At 32.9% G+C, this 18,067-nt stretch overlaps 1 protein-coding gene across 2 annotated transcripts in view; it reads right to left on the bottom strand.

The window, feature by feature from the left end:
* Positions 1 to 14,047, bottom strand: part of LOC126765230 (protein Wnt-4) — a 351,256-nt gene extending 337,209 nt beyond the window's left edge. For both annotated transcript variants that reach the window (XM_050482901.1, XM_050482900.1), the window contains exons 1-2: positions 13,684 to 14,047; positions 11,716 to 12,414 (exon numbers count right to left, since the gene is read on the bottom strand). In XM_050482901.1, coding sequence (XP_050338858.1) covers positions 11,716 to 12,407 — 692 coding nt within the window. In that variant the 5' untranslated portion in view covers positions 12,408 to 12,414; positions 13,684 to 14,047. The remainder of the gene's footprint in view (positions 1 to 11,715; positions 12,415 to 13,683) is intronic.
* Between the last annotated feature and the right edge of the window lie 4,020 nt (positions 14,048 to 18,067).

Raw genomic sequence — 18,067 nt, 5'->3', positions numbered from 1 at the left:
TTCATGTGTTTTTTAACATGATTCTTTAGAACTCCTTTATTGCCTCGTGAAACCATATTAAAGACGCATATGCACATTTATATTTTATTTAGGTAGGTATGTTTATGTGCGTACCCACATCCGTCTAAAACATATGCACTCGTTTTATACATCTTGAACTCTTTTTATTTCTGAATCTGTTATAGGTGAACAACATGAAGTCTAAAGACGTAGCAATGAGATATTTTTAGGAAATAGTTTTGTGAATGTAAACTTTCATATATTGCGCTTGAGTCAGAAAAGGAGTAAGGGCGTATATACTACACATTTGTGTACTTTTAGTTCGTTTTGTTTAAGTTCTTGTCAGTGTAATTGATGCAACAAATTGCAGAGATCAAAGAGTCAACGAATACATTCCTTCCACGATATAAAATAATAATAATATTGCATGATATTTAGACAGTCAGCCATTCCAAGAAAAAAAATAAGTAAAAAGAAAAGAACTAAATATATTAAAATATGAGGATAAATAAAATTACAACATTTTTCTCAATAGTGTACAAATTTGAATACATAAAGCTTGATAACACGAATAAAGTTAGAACATAGTGATAACGTGCAATAAGGTAGCCGAGGTTTTAAATTGAGATTTCTTTCCGCCGCATTGCAAAATTCTTTTTAGTGGTGAATAATGTATATAGTACTACATCGCAATTTACAAAGCTCAATGGTGAGGAAATACATTACTTTCAGGTGTTGTAGAAACTTATACTAAAAATTTTTCTTAAGAATTCAAGATAAACGAAAGAGATTCAGCGCTAAACCACATTAGTTTAAAGAAAAATTATTCCCTTAATTTCATTGATTAGTAAGTATATCCTACATTACATATTCCATTTAATTTTGATAAGATATCTTAAATATTGACAACCGGAATTTTGAAATTCCTATATTTTTATTTGCTTATATTAGGTAAGTATATAGGGACTAGAGAATATATTGACTCGATTTTATCTACTGTTGGTATTACGACATATCATTACCAGAAAGAAATGCTCTCTAAATTGCATTAAGATGCCTCACAGATTGACCAGTAACTAATATAATGAAGAAAGCCAAGCCCATGTTTGAAACCCTTTGTATGTACTTGTATACAGAATTTCATTAAGATATCTTACATATTGACCGATAGATACTCTTAAAACTCAAAACGAAGTTCGAACAAGTAAGGAAGGGCTAAGTTCAGGTGTCACCGAACATTTTATACTCTCGCATGATAAAGTGATAATCGAGATTTCATTATACGTCATTTACATATTTTTCAAATACCGTATTTTTGTAAAGTTTTATTCCGCTGTCATAATTGGTTCCTAATGTACTATATATTAAACAGAGAAGGCAACAGATGGAATTCAAAATAGCGTTATATTGGAAGAAGGCGTGGTTGTGAACCGATTTCACCTATATTTCGTACATGTCATCAAGGTGTTAAGAAAATATTATATACCGAATTTCATTGAAATCGGTCTAGTAGTTCCTGAGATATGGTTTTTGGTCCATAAGTGGGCGAGGCCACGCCCATTTTCAATTTTTAAAAAAAGCCTGGGTGCAGCTTCCTTCTGCAATTTCTTCCGTAAAATTTAGTGTTTCTGACGTTTTTTGTTAGTACGTTAACGCACTTTTAGTGATTTTCAACATAACCTTTGTATGGGAGGTGGGCGTGGTTATTATCCGATTTCTTCCATTTTTGAACTGTATATGGAAATGCCTGAAAAAAACGACTTTATAGAGTTTGGTTGACATAGCTATAGTAGTTTCCGAGATACGTACAAAAAACTTAGTAGGGGGCGGGGCCACGCCCACTTTTCCAAAAAAATACGTCCAAATATGCCCCTCCCAAATGCGATCCTTTGTGCCAAATTTCACTGTAATATCTTTATTTATGGCTTAGTTATGACACTTTATAGGTTTTCGGTTTCCGCCATTTTGTAGGCGTGGCAGTGGGCCGATTTTGCCCATCTTCGAACTTGACCTTCTTATGGAGCCAAGGAATACGTGTACCAAGTTTCATCATGATATCTCAATTTTTACTCAAGTTACAGCTTGCACGGACGGACGGACGGACGGACGGACGGACAGACGGACAGACAGACATCCGGATTTCGACTCTACTCGTCACCCTGATCACTTTGGTATATATAACCCTATATCTGACTCTTTTAGTTTTAGGACTTACAAACAACCGTTATGTGAACAAAACTATAATACTCTCCTTAGCAACATTGTTGCGAGAGTATAAAAATATGAATGCAAGGTATTTTGTGGCTAAGGGATGTAATTACCCTTTTTTACCCATCTTTAGTACAAGCACATTTTATCATCACAAAATATTATCCACGAGTTCCATACTGATCCAGGTTGACCGATATGTTCGGTAAGAATCAGCCATATGCACTGCTGTCCCCATATTTGGTGTCTGAATTCTTAAAAAGTTTTATTCCAAATTCGACAATTTTTGGACGTAAAATGGAATAACTTGAGCACTCTACTTTGATTTACACACTGTAAAGTGTATCTGATGGAAATTAAACTTTATTCTATGGGAGGTAGGCGTGGTTTACATCCGATTTCGCTAATTCATCATTCATTTCCCATTTTCTCCCGTATGAGAGCAAATTGGTGGTCAGTGCCCATTGTCCAATTACACTTGACCTTAAGAAAACCTTCCTTACCATATTGGGTGTGCAATTGTATTAAATTAAATGTCGCGCATTTAGTAGGTGAATTATCGTACTTTAACGCAATATAACCGTAATATGCAAAGAGTGCGGGGTAAATATCTGGATTTACACATTTTCACAGTGTTGGAAGATGTGTACTTTAAACCAGTTAAGGCACGAGGCCATTCCCACTTTTGAAAAATTTGTAACCAACTATCAGTTTTATGTCTTAATTTTATGACAAGTTAACATCAAATTGCAGTTTTATATCTCAATTTAATGTCAAGTTAACGGTTTTATTGCTCAATAATATTACTTGATCTAGGTATCCGTTTATTGACGTTCGTGGGCGTGGCAGTAGTGCTACAGACCCCATCTGCAAAATTAAAATCCCTATTTTATTCAAGTTACCGCATTCACAGACAGACGAACTAACGGAAAGTCTCCCAGATTTCCCAGTCGTCCTGATCGTTTATATTGATCTATAATATACTTGTATATCTCTAAATGTATCTTGATTAGTTTAGGTCAAATTTGGTATTTCGTTAGCTTCTACTTGGTACCTTATTAATTTCTATATATAGAAATCGAATTAACGAGAAATTGCCGGAATGAATTAAATAGCGATATTCGTATTTGCCAAAATGTTCGAGTGGCGAAGTTTTGTTAAAGATCTACTATATGAGGGCTGCCGGATTGTGCTGCCATGTAAAGAGAAATTGAGGTATAAGTAAGAAGTAGTTGGCTTATAAGTATACGCAGCTTGCTTTTTATATTTCGGGATTAGAGAAAAAAAACAAATATTAATCAGGGAAAATTGCTTCATTGTTTTTCAAAAATTTCTCCATTAAGATCTACAAGTATACACTTTTACGTGTGTTTGAACCTATTCTCTACAATCAAAATTCCACAAATAACGCTCGTATGTTAAAAGGTTCTGAGTATGTGTAACATCAAAAATGTCAAACTTTACGATAAAGATTGCAACAATAGGGTTGCCAAATGCCGGGACATTAAAGCCAGCTTACCTAAAGCGTTAAATTGTTGGAATTAGAAATAAAAGTAAATAAATAGCCATTAAATTGGAACATGTGTTTAATCATGCTGTGATAGAACTCAAGAGTATGTTTCAAGGTAGATGATTCTTCGATAAATCCGTTACTACCATTACGTTATTATAGGTCGGAGATTTAGTTGTATAGCTACAACACATTGGAATTAATAATAAGTGTTTAGTATCTAAATTTATTTAACCAAACGCAAGAGTGCGTTCCAAGGTAGACAATTTTTCGATAATTTGCTTGTGCAAAATATTAATATTAAATGAAGAAATCCATTTAATTTCGTTAAAATTTCACACATTTTTTCCAACAAAAACTATTCAAAGTCAGATGGAAAGTCAAAACGGATGGAAATCATTATATGACTTACTATACGGAGAAAAGATCTGGGCGCACAGTATTAACACATGATATTACTAAATTTTGTCGAGAAAATGTTTCCAAACAATTTAAAATGAAAAATCACACACTAACCGATATATTCGCCATAAATTTTAGTAGATTAACGAAAATCAGTTATGGAGTTTATTTGCGGTAATCCGTGGATCAATATCATGAATTTTCAGAATTACACTGTAATATATGCAATATTTTATTATGCTTCACTAAAAACCTTAAAATTTGACCGATATATAACGCTTTAAAATCTGCCGGAAATTTTAAATTCGTTTATTAGGTATATGAGAGCTAGGGGTAGTACTGTCCCGCTCTATAAATTAATATGCGATATAAAGTCACTCGAAAGTTCGAAAATCTTTATAAAAGGCATATGGGTGATAACGAAGTATTGACCCAAATTTATCCTGTTTTGACTTAAGAGCACATTTCATATAATAATAGCTCAGAGTTTAACTTATATTTTCTCGACAAAATCAGCCACAGGCACTTAGGCCCACATGATCTGTATCTGAGGACTTTAAAAGCTATCGTCCGATCTTCACTATTTTTTGGCGTATAATCACTAGCTTAATCGGTGCTTGAATTATACTCTGTAAAGTAAAAGATTCTTATGAAATAATACATTTTTATACATGGCGTGGTTATTGCCCTATTTCGGCCATTTTCAAAACAAAACATACGATTGTAGAATTAATGTACCCAAATCCGTTGAAATTGCGATTAGTTCTTGAGATACAGGGTTTCATCAAAAGGTATAGTGTACCATGCCTATTGTTAAATTTCGATACCGAATCCTAAAACGCCTTTGCGAACAATGTCGGAAGCAAAATTAAATGTGATTATTTATTAGGTTACCGTGCTTTTGGTAGTTTTAACCTAACCCGTTACATTTTTTATGTAATTCATTTCAGCATGTTTGGTTCAAATAGCTTTAGTGGTTTGTGCTTATTAAATTTATTATTGAAAAAATTCCAGTCCACAAATGTCCACCCTGACCACAATATTTTTTACCTAATAGTTTGAACTTGTATTTTAATATGGAGCCTTTTTTATAGCTCTTCAATTAGCGTTATGTCTTAAAAACAAGTGTATAATGACAAAACTACACATTTTAATCTGTAGCAACATGTTGCGAGAGTATTTACGGGATGAAAAAATTATATTAGTGCAATAGAAAGGAAAAAGCATATGAAGAAATCGTGATCAATACCGCCACTCTCCTTGTTAACTTTTATTAACCAACTTTACTGAGTCTACAAACCAAATAATGTTCAAAGATTTATATGAAACAGACACGATACCGCTCTTCTAGCAAGGTTACTATATTTCAATAGTGAAAAGAGCGCATCTTTTTAATTTCACAATACCACTGAAAGTTAAAATTAGTCAAAAAGGTGATTAAAACAGGCTTTGAAGAAACCGACCAGTATTTTTTATTTTATAATAGAAAACTCACTGAACCCTCTTACAATCCTTAACTACAATAAATCTTTTTCACATGGGCACACAAAAAAAAAATTAAAAATCATCATTCCACTAAATGTTATGATCTTCAAACTTAAAGGACACCAATAATCAAATGAAAAAATCTATGCTTTTTGCAGTTTCAAAAGGAATGTGATAAATACGGCAATGATTTTTTGACGTCAATATGTTTAACATTCATACCTGTATGTTAGATGAAAACCATTACCTATGTATATACGCAATGTATTTAGTTGCTTACCCAATTGTTAGTGTTGCTTAGCGTATGTTACTACGTATTTTTTATGTAATCTTCTAAATAAAAACAAGAAAAAACGTTAACTTCGGCTGCACCGAATAATAATAATATTCCCTTCACAGATGCATTTCTTTTAGTAACTATGTGTTCAGTTTTTATGGAAGCTATATGCTATAGTAATTCGTTCTGAACATTTTTTTTGGAGATTATATTGTTACCTTAAGCAGTAATCCATGCCAAATTTCATGAAGACGCGACGTCAAATGCGAAAGTTTTCCATACAAGCCCTGGATTCCGATCATTCGGTTTGTATGGGAGCTATACGCTATAATGAGCCGATCTGAACATTTTCTTCCGATATTACATTATTTCTATAAACAATAACTCATACCAAATTTCGTGAAGATATGTCGTCAAATGAGGAAGCTTCCCATGCAAGCATTTGATTCCGATCATTCAATTTGTATTGCAGCTATATGCTATAGTAATCCGATCTGAACAGTTTCTTCGGATATTACATTATTTCTATAAACAATAGCTCATACCAAATTTGTATGAAGATACTACATATATGTCGTCAAATGAGGAGGCTTCCCATGCAAGAATTTGGTTCCGGTCATTCAGTTTGTATGGCAGCTATATTCCATAGTAATCCGATCTGAACAATTTCTTCGGAGATTACATTGTTGCCTTAAAAAATAATCTATACCAAAATTCATGAATATATCTTGTCAAATGTGAAAGTTTTCCATACAAGAACTTGATTCCGATTGTTCAGTTTGTATGGCTGCTATATGCTATAGTTAACCGATCTGAACAATTTCTTCGGAGATTATATTGTTGCCTTAGAAAATAATATATACCAAATTTCGTGAATATATCTTGTCAAATGTGAAAGTTTTCCATACAAAAACTTGATTCCGATCATTTAGTTTGTATGGCAGCTATATGCTATAGTTAACCGATCTGAACAATTTCTTCGGAGATTACAATGTTGCCTTAGAAAATAATCTATACCAAATTTCGTGAAAATATGTTGTGAAATCGTTCAGTTTGTATGGCAGCTATATGTTATAGTAGTCCGATATCGGCAGTTCCGACAAATGAGCAGCTTCTTGAAGAGAAATGACGTTTGCAAAATTTCAAAACGATATCTTAAAAACTGAAGGACTAGTTCGTATATATACAGACAGACAGACGGACAGACAGACAGACGGACATGGCTAAATCGACTCAGCTCGACATACTGACCATTTATAAATGTACTTTAAAGGCTCTCCGATCCTTCTTTCTGGTTGTTACAAACCTCGTGACAAACTTAATATCCCCTGTTCAGGGTATAATAATTTGGGTTTTTGTCCGTGCGCTGACTAAACCGTTGCTTGATATGAAAAATTACCTGAACTACTTTGAAGGTAATCCAATGAGGATGGTTTGAAAAAAAAAATCAGAAAATGTTCATTTTTAACCGACTTACGAGCGTAAAGTAAAAAAAAAAATCATTACTTATTTATAGCAGAGAATGTTAAATTTAGACAGAGAATGTTATTTAACATTTAGCTAAGTAGCAACACAATGAAAAGCGCGAGTTATAGTGTGAATAATAACAAAAACAATATTTATTTTTAGATGCGCCAGGGCACTGGCAAAACCTTTCTTGCAAATTTAATACTTCCTAAATTAAGACAATCAGGAAGATAGTGATAGCAGTTGCTTCATCAGGAATTGCTGCAACCGTTCTAGAGGATGATAAAACAGCAATCAATATGTTCTATCCGCTTTTGCAACCGCACAAGGGCCGGTGCTGGCCCAGCGTTGGACGAGCATCCGCGTGGCCTAGCTATCTAGTAGTAGACCACAAGAAGAAATAGGAGCACCGATCCGTTCCCATTCTACCGATAATGGTTCTAGGGTACCTTTCCTTGCTAACTCATCAGCTTTGCAATTGCCTGCAATTCCGCTATGGCCCGGCACCCACACCAGTCTAATCACAAAAACTCTAGCTGCTAGAGATAGCGACGTTGGACATTCTTCGACCAACCCTGAACACACTTTGAATGAGTTCAAGGCTAATATAGCCGCTCTACTATCTGAGTGAATAGTCACTTTTCTGAAGGCAGATGCACTCTGTAGCAGCAAATCAGCTGCTACCTTGACGGCTGCGACCTCAGCCTGGAATACACTACCCCTATACTGCCCTTATGGACTTCGATTGAAAATATAAATTTACGGACGAATATGTGAGCTCATCTTCACTGATGGTGATTTTCCACAGCAACTGCTTAAACTTGGGGAAGGAATTTTTCCCACTCCAAATTTAATGAGTAATTGTAATTTTCGTCTGAATGAGTCTCTAGGCCAAATAGTCCATAGTTTTGAAATTTTAAGAGATCGAGAATTTTTGGTTGTGTTCGAGGGCAATAGTGTCACCCAGGAATGATAGTGTCAACGAAATAAACGATTTAATTATTCAAAAAGTTCCAGGAAAAAAAAAATATAAATCGATATATGTACACCGTAACTAATGTCGGAAACGCAGACCATTATCCCTAGGAGTTTTTAAATTCATTAAACCCTTCTGGACTGCCACTACTTGAATTGGCTTTAAAAAAAGGAATTCCAATTATGCTTTCGTGGAACGTAAGTCCTCCAAGCATTTACAACCGAACGAGGCTGCTTATTATGGAACTGAAGGACAATTTAATTGTAGCAAACATTATCATCTGCCCAGCAGCTGGTCAACTAGCTCATATACCGAGGATTCCGATGATCCTAAGTAATCAATTTATATTGCTGCCACAAAATAAATTAACATCAAATATCGTTTACAGGGAAGCTCTGACTCAATAAATTATTTTTCAGGAGCAGAGAACGTAAAATATATAGTAAAGGCCTTTTTACAAAAATTAAAAGAATAATAAATATACAAACAAATATGTATACTGTAATGTTCGTATTTCCTTCATTTAACTAATTTTTAAATTGGAAAGTATGTGTGGGAGTGTGTGTAGAAAATTATAACTTTTGAAATGATTGTTTAATACCCGTGTGATGCCGGGGTGGGCTGCTAGTATGGTATACTATGTCATTCTGTTATGAGGATAACTATTAGACGACAGATACATAAATTTCGCAGCAAAATGCCACGGCTTTTTGGGAGCCGGTCCCAAAATTGAACATTGAGCGTGGCACCGTCCATCTTTAAGTGAAATTGTATATCTCAAGAACTGTTCGACCAATTCCAAATTAGGTACATATATAATCTTTATATTATTATATTACATTATATACTCAAATTAATAGGGATAAAGCTTTACACAAATAGTTCCTTGGCACACCTTCCATCTCGAGTCAAAAATTTGTCAAAACTGGATCATAACAAGCTCAAATTTCCTTATAGCTGAATTTGTACTGAAACTATCGGTGAGATATATGTACATATTATTGAAACTCGGGGAGAATATTTTCCTGATAATAATGTGTTCTTCTGTCGTAAACGGGCAAAATCGATGTCTTATATACATAACATTAAAATGTTCGGACTTCCGGCTGACTTTATAGCGTATAATCGATATCGATATATGTATATATATTCTTAGCTGCTATATACTACATATATATAACGATTTTTGTCATTCTAGCAGACCTTCTGCCATCGGTCAGTGTGCAAGTGATATTCCTAAAGATACAGGAACACGGAGTTTTGCGGTTACTTGAGTCATTATAAACATCAATCCGAACAGTCCACAACTTCTTCTAGCTCCAATATACCCGATTTAATGATTTGGCCTTTCAACTTGACTTTAATTCATTTATGTCGGTGAAGATGTGCAATATTTTAATAAAATTAAGTGAACAAGTTTTCTTTAATGTAATGTGATTTAGCGCAGAATATGAATCAGATCTCTAATATACTGATTTCCGATTCTCTGGTTGATGCTTTCATCTCAATGCCAATAAATTATATTAAGACCAGTGGTGGCGTGGGAAAAGTCAACCAAATAATCGGAAGTCGTTATATTACGGATATTAAATTTAAGGCCTAGGCGTATTTCATTCATATTCAACCGCAAAACACATTACCTTTAAAAAATTTGCTTAATTTCACTAAAATATCACACACTCATTTACAGAATTATACAGTAGTATATCCAATTTAATTTTGCTAAGATATTGTACAAATAGACCGAAGTCTTATATATAAAAATGAAACGCCTTTTTGGTATGTCCGCGCATTACGCCCGAACCACAGCACGGAAAATTAGACTAATTTTTATCGTTTTATGTTAAAAGTCACAACAATTCATAAACTACTTATATTTTCTAAACATAAGCATGTGTTCAATATTCATGTAAGAATTATTTGAACAAAATAAAATCACACAGCTACTGGCAGGGTACAGTGGTTTTTGTTACATACACATACTACTGTGATCAAATTGAAAGGTGAATTTTGTCCATTTCATCTCCTTCACAGTAATCCCCTCCCGCTACAATACACTTATGCCAACGAATTTTCCAGTCATCAAAGCACTTGGAAAAATCCTCCGTCGTGATATCCATCAGATCCTTCTTCGATTCAGCGTTTATATCCTCAATCTCGTCAAAACGGTGTCCTCAGAGGGGTCGTGTGAAAATGCTAAATAGCCAGAAGTTATACGAAGGTAAATCAGGCGAATTTGGTGGTGACGCCACGATATTAGTTGAAAGTGTGGCGAAATGATCACGAATAACCAATGCAGTATGATATGGTGCATTATCTCTCTTATCTGTTTAGAATTCACTTTCACCGATTCGAAAAACACGCAAAGTATAATTTAAAAATTCCTTTCAATTTGATCACAGTAGTATATATGAATTATAGTGAAATGATTAAGAAAAGGTTGAATCATAATTTGAGACTGTTATTAAGTACTTAAGTGATGTACTATGTCATTGAAAAATGTAGATTGCCAATTTAACTATTCCATTATATTGTTATCACGATAAATGATATCCTTGACAACAGAGAGCGAGCGGAGCTGCGGGTTTAGACTAGTATCCTCTAAAACTCAATCAGCAGTTTGCGTATATTAGGTATACGAAAGCTTTGTTTATTATTGAACCGATATTATCTATTTTTGCCACGACGACTTATAACTTACAGAAAAAGACATTTTATGAAGTATTAATTCGTAACACCATTGTTGCACATACTTATGTATGTACTGAAAAGAGATTCACATCGTCTGAAAATTGAGATTGTGATATATTGCTGTAGTCCCATTTTCAGTGCTATACGACTTCTTTTCATCAAATTTGGTTGATATAGGTCTAGTGGTCCATGTTAATTAAAATTATGTGAGGACGAGGCCACGCTACTTTATACAAAGTTTAACACCACAGTTAAAAATGATACTTTGATGATACAAACTGCATTTGTGGGCGTGGCAGTCACTCGGAATTAAACTCGTCTTGTTTTCCTAATCATTCAGGTATGTATACATATACAGCTACATATACATACATATGTATGCTATCTATCTCGATTGGTTTTGGGGGTTGCAAGTAACCGATTGGTGAACAAAATTATTATACTCAGTAGCGACATGATGCTAATGTATACCATGTAGAAAAAAATGTTTTATTTAGTAAGAATGTGTAAGTTTTAACTTTTATATTGCAAATTAAGCGGAGGAAAGTAGAAAAACCCGTCTTATTGAAGAATTTTGATTTTATGGTATATCAAAACTTACGAACAGGGATCGATTTGAAGATGTGTATGGTTCTGTTTTGTTTTTTTTTGTTTTTAATATAAAAGTAATTTGAGTTTTTATATTACAATTTTACTTACAGGTACGTATTCTGTCCCCCGTTACTTCCACTTATATTTGTTGAGTCCATTAAGTTGATTTCACTATCAACTTTTGTTTGCATTTTACGGCTTCCACTATTACGAGCAAATTCCTCAAGGTTAGATCCTTTGCTTTTTGGTATAATAATTCCCAAATTCGTCAAACCAGCTAATGCGTGGCCATATTGTTGACCATAAGGTTTGATTTGCTTATGTCCTCTAAATTGACCAGTAGAAATAAAATCTGTGTTGTGCCCTAGTCCTGGTACTGCTGCTAGCGGAAAGTCACTATCAACTTTTTTACTTCCTTGATCGCCTAATCCTGTCTCAAAGTTAACAGATACTCCTGTATTTGTTTCACCAAAATTATTATCAGTATTTATATCTTTGTTTGTAGTTCCGCCTCCGCTAAAAATTGTCCCCAACATACTATTATTAGTATTTATTAAAGCAAGATCATTCCTATTTACGCCAGAATTGGTATTCAATTGACCATTATTTCCCACGCTGTTTTCATTTTGGTTTCCCGCTATGCCAATCCTCAACTGTTCAATATCATTGCATTGGGTGAGCTGTAGGCGTAACAGCGATAATCCCATACTACTGATAAGCCACAGCAGGTGCATTTTCATTGCCTTTAGGTCGATAGTGAGATAAATATCATTAAGTATGTTGCAAGACTTCCCATTCATTCGACATCTAAAATTAAGATGATTGGTAAAAAATCATGTTTCAGAAAGTTGCTCTTGTAAAAAAAGGTACAGGAAGTTGCTTAATTAATTTTCGGTGTTGGAAGAATTTCCATTTATAGGACATCTAAAATTAAGATGATTGCTAAAAACTCATGTTTCAGGAAGTTCATGTGAAACAAGTTATGGATAATTGCTTAATTAATTTATGGAGCTCATCATTTTCATTTATAAATTTATGCATAACAAACAAATGGTTGTATATATGCATATAAATATGTTTACATTAAGATTCCACATTTAAAATCATACTTCTTCTATACTTATAAACTAAAAACTCATGTAGTGTGCCGATAATATGTTTTCAATACAATAACTTATAAAGCAGTATGATACAAGTTGTAAACATACAAAATGTATCGAATTCATTCCTAGCAAACTATTAGTTTTTGTTCATAAAGAAAGTACTTCTTTTTGTACAATTAGGGTTTTCACAAATCTCATAAAGTCATAAGTTATAACAATTCGAAAACATAGCATTGAGAATTGTAAATGTGTAAGCTCATTTTTGTATGAATCCAACAACAATTTTTTAAACAAGTCTAAAAATTTACAATTTACCCCCAAATATATAACAAAATTTCTGATGATCAGTTTTGAATATAAAATAAATTATTAATACTCAGTATTAACACATTAAAACAATGGTTTCATTCAAGAAGTCTAACATTTTTCTAACCAGTTTCAATTTACTAAGGATGTTTTAATTGCTCAGGAAATTAATTTTTTTTAGTTCAACATTTAACTAAACGTGTTTTACTGACATAGTATTGTTCCTACTTTCACTTTTCAATATTCAATGTATAATTTTAAGTCTTTTAAATAATTAGATCTTCCATATTAATTGTAGAAATACATACATTTGGTTATTATGTACATTTATATTGTGTATTCATATGAAATCGCTTTGTATGTATGTATGTATTTATTAAGCATATATTTGGAGAAGGGATGCATCTGGCTAGTCAGTTATGCTAAATTGTATTTACGAGGGCATTTGAGTGTGTCTCAAAACAAAGCATATACAGGTGCAAACGCAGAATTTACAGAATATAAAAGATGAACTTGTAGATTGGAGCGTGCCTTAAGACTAATGAGTGCGAACATTTTCAAACAATTTTAAATTCAGATGGAAATTACCAACTAAAACTAAATGTGCAGGGCGTAAAAAAGCGGCAATGGTTTTGAAAAATCTATTAATTTTAAACAATAACATTACTTTTATGTTCTCGTCCAATCCGATATATTAAAGAAATAAACGCGAACTTTAAATGTTCATTGATCACACACTTCAATTTCAGAACATTGAAACAATTTCTTGTATCTATGGCAACCACTATACTATGTTAGTGGACCATTTTCACTGAATATCAGATCTGGGCATATATATTGAAATATTTTTGGGATAAGCTTGAACACTCATTTGACAAGATACGGCTGATATCACATTTCATGTGCAGGCGTATTATTTCACTATATCCGTAACATTTCGATTAACTGAAAAGTTGAAACAGCAAAATATCTAAAATTTATCCGTGCGCACGTTCATCACCGAACTCGTTCGATTCTCAACTGCTGATGTTGCGTCCAGCATTTCAAGTACACAACGAGTCATTGCCGCATTGGCTTTGTTGATTTCTCTTACTTGCAGCTCAGCTGTTGCGTGCTGTTCGTTTATTCCAACCCTCCGAGGGTATACATGTACATGTTTATATTTACTGATACGAGCACTAATTTCATATTGGGCTTGTGCGCAGCCGGGAGGTACGCACATTAACGTTCGCGCGCCATAAATGTTTTATATTTCTGCGTTCGCTCGGTCGAGTATATTTTATAGGACTACATACATATGTACATATATATTAACGTTGCGTTGAGTTTGACAGTAGTCGTCAGTCAATTGTTGGATTGTTTACCAGTATATCACAGTGTTCTTATTTCATATTAATTCAGCACATTTATATTGTGCCTTTCGCTTAAGCAACGTAGCCTTTGGGGGCAGTTCTTTTAACAAAATAATCAAATTTTTACCAGTAATAAGATAATAATATATACATACGTTCATTGTTCGCTAATACATGTATTATAAGTAAATATCTGATATATGTACATATATGTAAGTGTACGTTCGTTTACATCAAAACAAACCCAAGTGTGGTGAAAATTTATACTAATATTCTTATTTTAGCTGTGTATAAAACGGTAACACTTTTCCCTGAGTTGAGTTGTGCTGAAAAAATTTACTATGGTGTAAACAAATTTTACGTTTTGCTCTGCCAAAAGTAAAGTTAAAATTTGGCACTTTAATTATTAAATACATGCGTAAAATGAGCAATTTGAAAAGAAAATATTTAGTTGACTCCTTACCATATAATACCTATGAAACTAAAAACCTGTTTTAAAGGGCACCCCTAGTGTAAGGTTTTGAAAGTAAAAATCGTTTTTTTTTATTTTTCATTTTAGCTTTATAAATAACAAAAGCGTTGGTCTAGAAATAATTTGTCGAATTTGATGCAATGATAATCTGTTTATAATTCTACATCCTGTCGGTTTTTCGATCGATTTCGCTTTATTTAAGACCCCAAAATTTGGCCAATCTTTGTTTTTTTTTCATAAATAAATTTGTCATAAAAATTTCAAAATTATTTATAGAATAGCAGTTTTTAATTCCCAAAAATCTACGTTTTGTAGGCCCGTTAATTTTAATATTGGTTACCAGTTGAGAATTTTCGACAAGTACTACGCTGCTTGCATTCGGTTCACATACGTAAACACTTACATACATATGTATGTCTTCATTTATAAACTTATTTTAATTTTTTTTACTTAATTAAATTTATTTTTTATTTCAATTCCATTATCTTAATTTTACTTTGCATTAATTCTGATACATACTAAAAATTTCGGAGGAGTCATGCAATTTTTTAATAAGAGTAATTGGAATTGAAATCGATAAAAATGTAATAAGTGTCACGAATTCAGATTCGTTTGATGTTCAAAACACATATTGTATTGGTTTTGTGTGTCTCGGAAACCAATTACATCGGTTTGATAGTCGCTGACAAATTTGAAATGTATGTAAGTTACAAAATTAATTTATTTATTGTTACGAATTATCTTAACCAGGGGCGAACGCAGGAGGGGGTTTTGGGGTGTTAAACCCCCAAAAGTAATTGAATTTTTAAATAATAGACTTTAATTCTACATAGTCATTTGAAAAATTGTAATTTGTTGTTTTCAAAGCAATCTTTCTGCCGACGATGTATGAATATGTAAAATAAATGAATGCATTAGTCACTAACAGCGTTGCCGTTTTGATACAATTGTATCTTTTTTGATACTTTTTTTTCTAAATTTTGTGATTTGATACTTTTTTGTTCACAAACGGCCTATTTTGATACTTTTCTGCTGATAGAATTTAATTTTTTGAAACTATGAAAATGTTAAACTAAAAACAAACCTATTGTATCTGGATAGTATTAAAAAGTTGTGGGAATGTAGGCCAATTAAAAACCCCAGAAAAATATAAACTGGACAGAGAAATTTTTTTGAATTTGCTTCAAAGTAATGAGCTTGCCTTATAACTCTGTGGCTGCTGAACTGGATTTTTTTAGATTTAAGGGGAATTGTGAGTCGAAAATGGACTTCTTTTGAAAATTAGTTCTGAACTGAAAAGTCACCAATAAGGTTTCCATTATTTTTTTTACAGTTTATTGTTAATCATAATACAGGAAAAATAAAAACTCATTTATTATGACTTTCAGTTTTCATTCCATGAGCAAACTGTTGTGAAATAAATTTAAATTTAAAAAAATTATGCTATTTGCAAAAAAATACTTGAGTGTCTTAACTAAAATGTCTATATTTTTAATAAAAACAATCAGAAAAAACTGGTCTGAATTAGATACACAACTTTACTTATTATTTGTTTTTCATTTGCTGAATTTAGAATGTGGAAAAGTTTAAAAATCTTTTCTTCAGATTATATTTTCCAACTAAAATTTTGAATATATTTTCAGGAACTGGTTAAATCAAACAAAGAGATCCAAAACTTTTTTAGTGCATCGTTTATTAAAGATTGGAGCAACAATCCTTCTATATTTCGCTTCAAGTGAACGCTCGTTTTCCTCACTTCGCAGACTTAAAACACATTTAAAAAATAAAACTGGAGAAGCACGCCTGAACGGAATGGCTCTCTTGAATATCCATAGAGATATAGACGTGACGGAGGAAGAGATTTTAAATGTTATGGCCCAAAATAAAAGAAAAGAAGATTAGACTTCAATTTGTGAATAAAATAATGAAACATTGTCTTTTTACCTAAAACCAAAACCCCCCCCCCCCCCCCCCCCCCCCAAATTTTTTTCCTGCGTTCGCCACTGATCTTAACATATCAATATTTAAATAGGAGAAGACATAAGAATAAAACACAAAATTTCATAATTATACAGTTTATAAAAATGCAATTATTTTACGATTACTTACAAAACTTAATTTAATAACTAATTGCGTCGTTATTCAATCGATAATTGATAATAATTTGTAAATACTCGTACAAAATATTTATCTATCACCAAACATAAAAAATTCTTCTTCTTCTTGCGAACAATATTATACTGGGCGATATAAATGGGTGGCATCCACTATGGGGCTCTCACAATACTAACTCCAGAGGAATAATGTTTGAAAGTTTTATACTACAAAATAATCTGGGTATTCTTAACAATGGCATGTACAAGTGCATACAATGATAAAAGTAATTACAAACTAAATATCACACATTTCCGTGGTGCATCAAGTGCATCACTTGATCAGTTCTTTTTCTAATAAAACAAAATCTAAAATAGTGTAACTCATTGTAAACTTTAATAGAATTTCATTCAAATTTATTCATTTGGAAGTTTTGTCAAATTAGTAAACAGCTGAATCGAAAATTTATTTTGCGTATGTTCGAAAAGGCGAAAATTTAATCAGATTCTGTGACAACTTACCAATTCTGGCCCCTGAATAACATAATCAATTGAATAATTACGAATTAATATGTACTTTATAACATACATTACATATACATAAATAATATGTGCAACGGTTAAATTCGATTTTTTTAATTAAATTTATAGTCATAAATGTGACTGAAGTTGTCAAAGTTTGACCTATCCCAAGAACTGGGTAAAACTCTGACGTTCGGATTCGCCTCGAAAAATGTAATGAACGTTCAATATTCATACAAAGAATTCAGCTTTATATTGTGTTCGGACCGAAATTGAAAACATTTTGAAACACATTTGTATGTTGTGGAATCTAAGTCGTTGGGACCGACAATGTGTGTTTTCGATAAGTTTTCACCAGAGCTCGCAAATAACTGTCGACCGTTTCTCGTTGTCTGCAAATAAGTGTCTCTCCCTGAGTCTTTACGAAAAGACTCAGAGAGCAACCGTTTTATGGGTTCTTGAATGAGCTTGCTTGCGCTCAGAGCAAAACCGTTTTTTTCTATTCTGCTTTGTTTTGGTTGTTCCAAGACCGTTTTGTCATGTTCAGTGGAACAAAAAGTCTTTTGCGTATGTATTGGTATACATTCACACGCATAGGCAAGCAAATCGTTA

This window comes from Bactrocera neohumeralis, unplaced genomic scaffold (genome assembly GCF_024586455.1).
Source record: "Bactrocera neohumeralis isolate Rockhampton unplaced genomic scaffold, APGP_CSIRO_Bneo_wtdbg2-racon-allhic-juicebox.fasta_v2 cluster10, whole genome shotgun sequence".
Lineage (NCBI taxonomy): Eukaryota > Metazoa > Arthropoda > Insecta > Diptera > Tephritidae > Bactrocera > Bactrocera neohumeralis.
This window is presented reverse-complemented; position numbering and strand designations above follow the sequence as displayed.